An 11,953-nucleotide genomic window follows, 5' to 3' on the forward strand; every position below is an offset into this window, starting at 1 on the left:
TTTTTCCAGGGGGTTACCGCTGGCAAACAGTCTCACCGGCATCTAAATGGGAAAATGCGCATGCATCCATGACCGTATTACACATTCAGCCGAATACAGATCTGTCGAGTAGCTATACGATCCGTTTAGAGGGAAGAAAGCACAAGATGTTCTCTTATTCCGCGAGTTTTTTACCCGTGCATCCATGAGTGCTTGTCAGTTATAGTTTTCAATGTGTTATTTTTTTTACTGTTTATATCGTGATTTACTGATTTAACGTTCTTTATTGTTGTTGATGTCTATAATATTCTGTTTTTTTTTGTTGTTTTTGTATGAGTTTCCAAGCATGCATGAGGGCATGTCCTATTTTTTTATTTCGATATTATGAATAAATAATACACGTCAGGTGCACCTAGTGTCCTAGTTAAGATAAAAAAAGATAACAGGCTGCCCGAGTGGTTAAGGAGTTTGACTTGAATTTACTAAAAAGGAAAATCTTTATGATAATACCATTCTATAATATAACGCAACATTTATTTATTTTTGTTTTTTTTTCAATATATATTTGATTTTTCAATTTTAAAAAAAAAAAAAAAAAAAAAAATGCTGTCTACCCAGACACTATTTCCTATCAGCTCCTGTCTCATGTATCGCCGAAAGACGTTACTTTCGCCATCAAAATCAAATATCCTACTGTCCGCTTCTTTGTTCAGACCTCACGCCCTACTTCCAACCAAGTCGCGATTCATTTCGCTTCACCTGACATCTACCGCTCAGCTTCCGAGAACAACCTCACCATCCCCAACAAACAACTTTCCCTTCAACCTCGCTATCTGCCAACCAAAGCAGAAGCAGCTTTCCTCCAAATTCTTAATGTATACAACGTTGCCTCTCTCTAATCAGATGACGAAGTCCGAGCCGTCTTCAAAACTGCGCTCCTTTCATACGGTACCATCATCGAGGCAATTCCTCACACAGATCCCACCAACCCCAATTGCTACGACGGTATGTGGAGAATTGTCCTTAAACTGGCGGACACATCCAAACCTGCTCCGAAAGTACTTCCTTTCTCATACAGGGATACGGTCATAGACCTTCTAGTTCGCCTCGACACAAGGGCCAGCCAAGGCGGTTGTTTATATTGCCCTTCTCCTCTTCACAGTCGACCGGCATGCAAGGTGGCACCTGAGTGCCGATGGTGTCATCAGAGATCTCACCACTCGGCAGCGTGCAAGAGTTCCACAGCAAAAGGAAGCGCGTGAACGCTACGTCAGACGCAGAGAGGCTCCACAGTCGGCCCCTCAGCCTGAGCAGCCAGCTCCCGCCACTCTTGCCCACACGCAGGCGCGAACGCCTCTCCGTGAATCTCCGTTGGAAGTGGTAAATGCGACGCCCATTCCCGCTCCTCAAGCAACTGTATCTGACCGACGTGTTGCCAGGAGTCTGTCTGCGGCACCTTTTCTTGCTAACTCACATACTAGTACACCAACAGCTAGTCCAATCCTGGGCCGCTCACCCATGAAACGGCGGGCTCTTTGAACCCCTCCACTTGAGACTACGTCCTCTCTAGCCCACCGGGTGATTCAATCAAGCCCCCAAAAACCCCCCAAACTCCATGAGTCCAGCCAGTGCTCCAGGTCAACCTGTGCCTTTTCCTCTGATCACTTCTCAAGATCAAACCGTGCCTACCTCTGTGCAGAGCAATCTGAGACTTTGGAATCCGCGGAATCTGACAGCCAGGTCATATGAGTTTGATCTGTCAAGAATCTAACGTCCAGAGTGTAGCGACTACTGACCGACTCGAGCACTGGGTCATTTCTTTTCTATCATATTCTTCCCATATTTTTTGTCTTTCTGAAACTAACACAACCTCAGCGGAACAACGCGATCATGTAATCTGCCAATGGATTGCTCGCCAGCCTGATGGCGGGGCCCTAGTGGCAGAGCATACCGCAATTCTGTGGCGAGCACACCTTGCCTTGGAATTCACAGGAGTTCATACCTTCGCGATTGGCGGACGCCTGACGGCAGCCCTTTTCAAGATTGATGGCATAAATACCCGTGTTATATCCATCTACGCACCGGCAAATGACCAGTGAAAACCGGCCTTTTTTCATGAATTGCAGGCTTTCCTCGTATCATGGCACCGACATCTTCCTTTCGTCATTACTGGCGACTGGAATTGAGTTGAAGACCCTTTCAAAGACTCGTCGAACCCTTTGGGATCCACAGGTGGTCAACGAGAGCTTCAGGCCTTGATATATCAGTTTTCATGGCATGATACCTTTCGGTTACTCCACCTTGACCGACGCGAGTTTTCGAACATCAATCATCATGCAAATCGCCGGCTCGACCACACATATGTTTCTGAGGACCTTGCGGTCACAGTTAAACGTGTATCTTTCAAGCAAGCGACGCGAGCACATGCCCATACCCACCTCTCGACTCACAGGAGCGTTATTACGATGTTCGATATTGTGCAGCTTCGAACGGGACCAGGCTATTACAAATTGGCGACCAAGTGGCTTCAGAATATTTCCTTTGTCAACAGCAGTCCGTCATCATATTATTGAAATTCTAGCAATAGCATGGCAACACGGGGCCAGATGTGTCCAATCCCGAACCCCACAAGTGGTCGATATTCTTAGACGTTCTTCATCACTGGGAATTCGCACCCGCCAAGTTTAGCGTAAAGGCATCCTCCGGGGCCTGCAGATGGCAAACGGGGACCTGGTAACTAGTCCACCGGCCCTGGCGAACTGCATCAGTTTTATGTCCATCTATACTTCCTGAAAAACTCACACAAGCATCTTGGACTCTTTTTTGAATCCAACTGAGGCAACACATACCCTGCCAACGCTCAATCCAAGTCAAGTCTCTGAGCTAAACCGTAAATATACCCTTGAAAAACTCGAAGCCGCTGCCCAGAAGATGCAGACTCGGAAATCTCCGGGTCCAGACAGGCTCCCGATCGAGTTTTATCTCACTTTCTGGGAGGAGCTGGGTCCCGTTCTCCTGGAAGTTCTGCATCTGGTCACTAACTCGGCCAAATTGACTCCCACTCAGAGAGAATGTAACGTTCATCTCCTGGCCAAAGCGGGTGACCCTGAATTCATTACTAACTGGAGGCCAATCTCCCTATTGTGCTGCGAGTATAAACTCTTTTTCCAGGTGTGGACTCAAAGACTTAAGCATGTTCTGCCATCCATCATTGGTCAGGAACAGACTGGCTTTGTCCCAGGTCGATCGATGGATTGGAGACTCTATCGCGAATGTAGAACAAGCAATCAACTGCCCTCGAGAGGCCCAAAATTATGTATACCACCTTGCCATGATCAATTTCTACAAGGCGTACGACTCAGTTTCTCATGAATTCCTTAATCTGATCATCGACCGGGCAGGTTTGGGTCCTCTAGCAACGCAGTTTCTTAAAGCAACGGTAAGTGGGCTATCAGGCCGGGTTCATTTTAACGGATGGCTTACAGCACAATTTCCACTTCAATCCCGTGCACGGCAAGGCGACCCCTTGGCTCCTCTGCTTTTTACTCTAGCGATTGAGCCTTTACTTATAGTCTTGGCAGGTCTGGAATATCGCAACGTTCGGAATTTTAAAATTGGAGCATTCGCCGACGACGTTTCATTTATCATCAGAGGTCAAGCCGATGCTCAGCGGGCAATGGGAGTACTAGCCCAATTCGAGGAGTTAGGGGGAAGCCAAATCAATAGGCAGAAGTGCTTATTATATTCTTTTGGCGCCAAGTCTACGGTGGTCACGGATCCCATTACGGCCACTACCGGCTTCCCGGTCACTAGGGAGCCTTTTCGATATCTAGGGGTACAATTAGGGGCTTCGTCATTCACACCTGAATGGCAAGAAGTCCAAAAAACATTGAAACGAAGATTAAGCCAACTCCTGATCTACGACCTTCCTCTGCGGACCGCATGCCGGATAATTAACACATATGTCTATACCAAGATCGTGTTTTTAGATCAATTTCACCCAGCCCCCATGGAATAGACAAAATCTGGGGACGGAGACAACAGCACTGGGTTCGGAAGGATATCCTACACGTTTCATTAGACAGGGGAGGGTTTGGTCTTTGGAATTTAACTGAGAAACTCAGCGGAGCTCGCGCCCAGTGGATCCTTTGACTTTGTTCACCTTTCACAGAATTTTGGCAGGACTTCATACGTGCAACTTTCGTGAATATCATCACTACAACTGAACGTGTTTTTTCAGACCTCCAGAGCGGGGCCTCATTCTGTTGGACAGGCCTGCAGTACGCATGGTGGAATCTTGGGTTCGACTGGCATTATCACGTGACCGGGTTATTGAATGGACTGCAGTATCCCCTTCCGAAAAATGGGTCCCGGTGATTCATTCTTTAAACATCTTACAGATTAACACACTATTCTCGGCTCTCCCAGGCCCCCGATCTTACGAGTTTGGTGGAGCTTCGCATCAGGCAGAATCCCTCCCAGATGATGTGTTGACCACAGCAGATAACAATATAATACAACGGACTGATCTGGAACGCACCCACATACGCCTGTCCGCAGGACGCCCGCCAATCAGTTCACTCCACCCTATCAGGGACGCTTTCCACTGGAAGCGAAGATGGCAGACAGTACAAGATCTATACAAATGGCATGCAGCCAGGGCGGAGATTGTCCACTTGCTGTCTTTAGACCGTTTACCCACCACCCAACATTTTTCAGCAGAGTGGCTCAGGTCACACAATTGGGCAGAGTTGCTTGATCCCACCGCATGTGCGTTATGTCAAAGGGGCCCCGACACAAGGATACACAGGGTCTATAAGTGCCCAATTATACATCCTCATTGGCAAGGGTGGACTCAGGAAGAAGTGATGTCCGGCCCTCTCGACCTGGCTAGGGCAAAAGTCCATGCTAACATTATTCAACAAATTCAACAGACACCAATCACGGCGGTGCTTCCCATCCCCAGCGTCCCATCAGGAGAACATGGAATGGGTTAGGATAGTGTTTGGAAAGGCGACCGGTTTCTTGCGAGAAACGTCATTTGGGTAAGAGAGGAGAGGCTATCTAAATTTTTGCTTGTTTTTTTTTTGCAATCAGCGCGGCAATCAAGTCAAATTAGATAGGTTTTAGTGTACTATACTTCAAGGTTTCTAAGTGGTTAGATTAAAATTTTATTCGAAGGAAGTCTGAAAAATAGTTTGGACGGATTCATTGTATGATTTTCTATGAATGGTGGAGTACGGGTGGAATCTTTCTACACATGGGGGGTTTTATTTTCTTCAACGACACTCAGTAGTGGGATTCTCAGCACAATGACTCTACGCGTTCCTTCCTCACGCATGTCTCTGTCCAAAGCTTGGCAAACTTTTGGATGATTCATCAAAGTGGTCCTCTTTTTCTCTTCTCGGTCTCTCAACGAGGATGTGCTCAATCCCGTGGCGACTGCTGTACGTCCTCACTGTGTGTAGGCCTTTTTCTATCGTTCTCCAGCATGGATTTGATTTAAATAGTTAATTCATGCTTATGTAAGATAAAAAAATGCCTAATGTCCAGAGCTGGCGGTCGCCTGGACGAGTGGAAAATTGGTTCTTGTTTTTTCAACGTTCTGTTTCTCATGTTTTTTGTGTTTCTGAAACCTTCACATTTTTAACCGAGCTTCGTTCATACGTGTACGACACTTGGGTAGCCAGCCATTAGTCCGGAAGGGGGCGCCATTGTCGCGGCCCATACGGCTATCTTATGGAAAAATCACCTGGCCTTTGAGTATACAGGCACCTCAACTGAATCATCAGACGGGCGCATCGTGGCTGGCTTGTTCCTCATCGACACTATCCTCACTAGGGTGGTCTCAATCTACACTCCCGCAGATGACGCCTCAAAGCAGGATTTTCTTATTCAGTTGCTCGAGTTACTCCAGGACTGGCATCCGGAATTACCACACGTTATCACTGGTGACTGGAACTGTGTTGCCGATCCCAACTCAGACTCCTCCAATCCGACCGGTTCAAATCGAGGTCGAGAAGAACTACTTCATCTCATTAGCCAGCTCAGTCTTTCGGACACTTACCGCCTCGTTAGCCCATCTGGCCATCATTTCACAAATAGCCATGCCCATGCCCCATGCCAACCGGCGTTTAGATCGTACATATACATCACCAGACCTTGCAGCTTCTGTAAGCGGAGTGCGGTTCCAGCGTCCCAGCCGAGTGATCGGCGGTTCATCTCTCTCTATGCACGAAAGCGTTCTCACTTATTTTGACGTCTGGCAGCTCCGTACCGGCCCAGGCTATTATAAGCTTGCCGTTAATTGGTTACAAGACGAGGGGTTTACCAAATGTGTCAGATACGATCTCGTCCGCATCCTACGTGAAGATTGGTTTCCATGTCCCTCATTGCAGGCTTGGATTCAAGTCAAGCAACGCATCCGTACCACCTGTCAAGAACAATCCCGTCTGTGGCACAAGGTACGCGCTCCACCGGCTTGGATTTCCGCACCAAATGGTAACATGGTGCTTGTCGCCTTAAGACTCGCTTGCCAAGCGCAGCCGAGATCTGGCTTAACTCACAATCATTGGCGCAACGCACTCGAATGGTCAGACGACAAGGCATTTTACACGGGCTTAAGGCTGAGTCGGAAAGTCAACGTTTATGCCATATACACCTCCTAGCCAAGTCGGGAAACTCAACCAATCTCAACAACTGGCGCCCTCTATCTCTGCAATGTAGTGACTACAAGCTCTTCTCACAGCTATGGGTACAGCGCCTCAACCAGGTCCTCCCGGAACTGGTTCACCCTGATCAGACCGGGTTCGTACCGGGGAGGTGGATCGGCGACACGATTGCCAATGTCGAGCAGGCGATTATGTCAACGCCGCGGAAAAAGGTCCAACCTACCACCTAGCGATGGTGGATTTCTTCAAGACATACGACTCGGTTTCACACGAGTACCTTCTACACGTCCTGGCTCGTTTGCGGCTTGGGCCCCTTGCCTTAGGCTTCATCAAAGCCACGACAGTCAACCTATCTGGGCGAGTCCACTTTAACGGCTGGCTGACCACGCCTTTCCCAATAGCTTCGGGCGTACGCCAGGGTGATCCGCTCGCTCCGGTACTGTTTACGCTCGCAATCGAACCTTTGTGTCGCGGCTTGCGCCGTGTGCTCTCCGGCCTCCCCTGTCATGCCGCCCGGCCTCTTCGCCTCGCCGCGTTTGCCGACGACATTTCTTTCCTGATCACATCTGCGAGCGACGCAGATCAAGCCATGCTTTCACTGAAGTTATTCCGGGATTTGGGGGGAGGAAAGATAAACACAATGAAATCATTTCTCTACGCCTTCGGCGCGCTGAACCCAACGGAGACTGCTCGGATAGTCGATCGTACGGGATTCTCACTCACCGGGCCTACTTTCCGCTATCTCGGCATCCGTCTCGGCACGACAGATTTCAAGGATGAATGGCGGGAGGTATGCAAGGCCCTAACACGCAGGACACAACAGCTTCTCATATACGATTTACCCTTACGCACAGCTTGCTGGGTGATCAATACCTTCGTATACTCCAAGATAGTATACCTCGACCAATTCCATCCAGCTCCGCCCGAAATCTTAGATGCCATTCGAAAGACGGCAATCGAAAAGATCTGGGGAAAACGGCGAAGGCATTGGGTATCACGAGACTGGCTACAAGTTTCGTCCGAACTGGGAGGTTTCGGTCTTTGGAATCTGCCTGAGAAGCTCTGCGGGGCACGCGCCCAGTGGATCCATAAGCTCAGCCGGCCTTTCGAACATTATTGGCAAGATAGAATCCGAGTAAGTTTTATTGACGATATCGAGCCCTGGTACGTCTTTCATCAGCGTCCCGGAAGAAACGTCCTCGATGATCCCGCTATCGCGCACGTCTACTCTTGGGTATACCGCGCACTCCATCTCACCCATTACTGGGCCGGCATCTCACCCCGTGAAAAGTGGACAGCATCTTTCGAAGCACTTAATATTCTCAAAGTGCGGGTGGACCCTTCTACTGTCCCCAGGCCTGGGACACTACGCATAGGCTTTCCTCAACCGGACCATCTCCCAGATGACTGCCTCATCACCAGCCAAGGTTCTCTCGCCCAAATCACTGACTTCAAGAGGACGCATGTTTTTCTTTCGGCACCGAGGGCTCCGTTGTGCCCCCAGAACCCACCAAGCGACCAGACTTTCTGGCGAAGACGCTGGAGTATCGTAAATTCGCTTTACAAATGGAATGGTCGATGCGCAGAGGTCGCTCACCTTCTCTCGTTAAATCACGCTCCTACGTCTTTTCGGTTCAGTGTGGATTGGCTATTAAATCATAATTTGGCAGCTCTTCCGGATCCATCACAATGCGCGCTTTGTCAAACTGGCCTCGACATCCAGCAACACAGGTTCTACCATTGCTGTTTCATCGCACCCCTCTGGGGATCGTGGTCTCTCCAGGAGGTTATGGTGGGTCCTCTCGATATCGGACGTGCGCGATATCATGCTACGATTGTTACAGCCGTACAAAATCTACGTATCTGTAGACGCAGGTACCCATGCCAAAGCGATCCAGCACAGGATGTTAGATGGTTTCAGTATCTGTTTACACGCGCCGCAGCGGCACTCGTCTGCGATTAATGGTGATCGTTTTGTGTTTTCATTATAATATTTAAAAAAAAAAAAAAGAAAAAAAAAGGCCTTGTTGTCTTCTTTGTATCGGATATTTTGCTTCTCTCTTCATCTTTCTGTTATATTCTCTGTTTCTTCGTTCCGTTACACCATTCTTGGTTTACTTTCGTTTGTCTCAATTTGTTCTTCATTTCCTCCTACACTAAGTAGTCAATACAACATAGGGCATTCTGTGTCCCTTTTTAAGATAAAAAAAAAAAAAATGCGAGCTCTATTCAAAGCAGGACTTCATACGCTCAGGTAGCTACTTCGCCGCCGGAGGGAGGGAACCACCGCCATGACGAGACGGCCAGTCAAAATGCTCGCGGGCGTTTTGATCTACGTCTTAAAGCTCGCAACCCGAACATGGTGGTGTATGAGAATGTTCCAGCTCCCATCAGCCAATCTGTCCTTGCAGCCGCTTTTCAGCGCGAGTTCGGTGGATCTCCTGGCATGTACTCTCTCTCGGCTGGAGGCCGCCATTTCGCCTTCGAGATCGCACTTGACTCGGAAACTGAGCTCAGCACCATCATTGCGAATCCTCTAAAAGTTCTTCCCGCATTGCCCGCCCTCACAGCTCGTTACCTTCCTACAGCTGAAGAGTTGAATAACTATCGAGTTTTGCGGGTTTCCAACGTTCCTCGATTCGAGGACGCTTTTCTGCTTTGCGATCTCTTGAAGCCTTTGTTCGAGCCTTACGGTGAGATTCTCGAAATCGAACCGGTTTTCTTCCAAAACTTCACCGTTAAAATCAAAAGTGGAGAGTATTTGGTGAATTTCAAATTAGTGGATCTAGATAAACCTGTCCCTAATTCTCTCGAGTGCACTGCCCGCAACTCGACTTTTCCTTTAAATGTTTGCCTCAATGGCAAAACCAATCCTGATGGATGCTACTTTTGCCACTCACCCCGACATGTCCGCAGAACTTGTCCCGTGGCACCTCCTTGCCGCTTCTGCCAGTCTAGGGCTCATTTTTGGGTTCGCTGCCTGCAACGCAAGAAGCAGCATCCAAGCGAGGCAAAGCCACAGGCTCACTCCCACACTCAGCGGTAGTTTACCACAGTTTCTCCGCGCCTTCGCCCTCCTGAGACGACAGTCTCTAAACCTCGCTGGAATCTGGGTCCGATTCCGACTTTAAGCTGCTTTTACAGCCAGCTTAGAAAAGGCGGTTCTGGATCCCGTCACACCGACGCCGGCACGCCGTGGCAGAAGCCCAAACAAGCGACGGGCATCACCAGCTACCCGCGCTCAGACGAGTAGCCCCACGAAGTCCCGCAAACTTCTAGTTCCGAGAGGTCACACCAAGACCACTCGCTCGATCTCTACCTCTTCGCGGGCTAGCGTTCCGGTAAATTTATCAGAATATTGCGACACCCCGAGGCCGCTAGCCTCAGAGCCTACCTCAAAGGATGGGCAATCCTCCGGAGCTAAAGAGACTCTGGAACCGCCTTTGACGTCCCCGCAAAATGCATCTCAAATGTTTCCTCTCAGGCAACCTATGCCGACGATAATGAATTGTCGACTAGTATGGACACTGATCCCGCCAAGCCCTCGGATACCGGGTTTGGCGAAATGAGCACTTTCTAATGAGTCTGGGTATCCAAGGCTCAAACGTCCAGTGAGCAACAAGCCCTGGACGCATAGAAAGATGGTTCGCCTTTTTTTTTTCATCATTCTCCCTCTCACATCTTCTGCTTATCGGAATGTTCATTTCCCTCTCCAAACCATTCCACCAACTTCCAAGATCGCTGGCTTGCCCTTCACCCAGATGGAGGAGCGTTGATAGCGGAGCGGACTAACATTCTCTGGAAGGCCCATCCTGCCCTAGAATTCACTGGCATCTACACACAATCTTCTGATGGCAGAACTTTGATTGGGCAATTCCTGGTAGACTCAGTCCTTACACGGATCGCCTCTATTTATGCCCCTGCAGTCGACTCCGAGAAACCAATGTTCTTCTCACAACTGTGCAATCTTCTTCAATCTTGGCACCCCGGTATTCCCCACATTATAACCGGTGACTGGAACTGTGTCGCAGAACCCAGTAGAGACTCGAGCAACCCGACCGGCAGTAACGTGGGACATATGGACTTGATAAACGTAATTAGCCAACTATCTCGCTCAGATCCACACTGGGCCTGGCTATTACAAACTCGCCATCGAATGGTTGGACAACACTTGCTTTAAGGCGCGGGTTCGAGACAAATTAACTAGTCTTATTGGCGAGATATGGTCTGCTGACCCTTCACTGGCTTCCTGGGATAAGATAAAACGATCCATTAAGGCTGTTTGCCAAGAGCATGCCAGAGTCATTCACCGCTCCCGCCGTGGTACGGGATTTCAAACCAGATGGACCCACGGGGCTAACCTAATACAGTCAAAAACCCCGATCAAGGCAGATGTTCCTTTGGGGTCGCCCTCATTACTCCAGCGCACGCGGATAGTTAAACGACAAAGTATCCTGAGACGTTTGGTAAATGATCAAGGGGAGGAATTGTCGACCCCAGCGGAAATGGGGGAGATTATTCAGTCATTCTACGCAGACCTATATGGCCCAAAGACATGCAACTGGAGCCAGTTTGAAAACTTTGTGGCTCCGTCATCCTCTCCTCTCCCAAAGCTAGATGCTCCACCAACAAGCAACTCTGTGAGCTCCATATAGTTTGGACGAGCTGGAAGCAGCAGCAAGGATGATGAATCTGCGCAAAGCACCCGGTCCAGACGGGTTTCCTGTTGAGTTCTATTTGTGTTTTTAGGACCTTCTTGGGCCTATCCTACTGAAAGTCCTGCAGCTCATTACCGATGGTGAACAGCTTCCTCCAAGTCAAAAGGTGTTTCATATTCATCTCATATCAAAAACAGGTGATTTGGGGCAGCTACACAATTGGCGACCAATCTCCCTACTGTGCAGTGACTATAAGATATTTTCTCAAGTCTGGGTTCAACGCCTACGTGAGTTTCTACCCCATTTAATCCATTCAGATCAGACCGGGTTCGTCCCTGGACGATGGATTGGGGACACGATCTCGAATGTGGAACAAGCCATTTTAAACGCAGAAAAGTTTCACAATTCAGCTTTCTACCTGGCAATGATTAATTTTTTTAAGGCTTATGATTCGGTATCTCATGAATATCTCCTTAATGTCCTGGACAGGTTTAATCTTGGCTCACGCTTCATGGGCTTTGTGAGGGCTACGATTTCCGGATTGTATGGGCGAGTACACTACAATGGATGGTTTACACAAAGATTTGATATTTCCTCTGGGGTGCGGCAAGGGGACCCGCTTGCGCCGATACTGTTCACTAGGGC

At 48.8% G+C, this 11,953-nt stretch overlaps 1 protein-coding gene across 1 annotated transcript; it reads left to right on the forward strand.

Annotated features, from left to right (window-relative positions):
- Positions 1 to 9,009: 9,009 nt before the first annotated feature.
- Positions 9,010 to 9,696, forward strand: V1514DRAFT_343748 (uncharacterized protein; the record flags this gene model as incomplete). The annotated part of the gene is made up of 1 exon (XM_066929160.1): positions 9,010 to 9,696. The coding sequence occupies one exon, from the start codon at positions 9,010 to 9,012 to the stop codon at positions 9,694 to 9,696; it is 687 nt and encodes a 228-aa protein (XP_066782269.1).
- Between the last annotated feature and the right edge of the window lie 2,257 nt (positions 9,697 to 11,953).

Source organism: Lipomyces japonicus, assembly GCF_038497905.1.
Source record: "Lipomyces japonicus strain CBS 7319 unplaced genomic scaffold V1514scaffold_31, whole genome shotgun sequence".
Lineage (NCBI taxonomy): Eukaryota > Fungi > Ascomycota > Lipomycetes > Lipomycetales > Lipomycetaceae > Lipomyces > Lipomyces japonicus.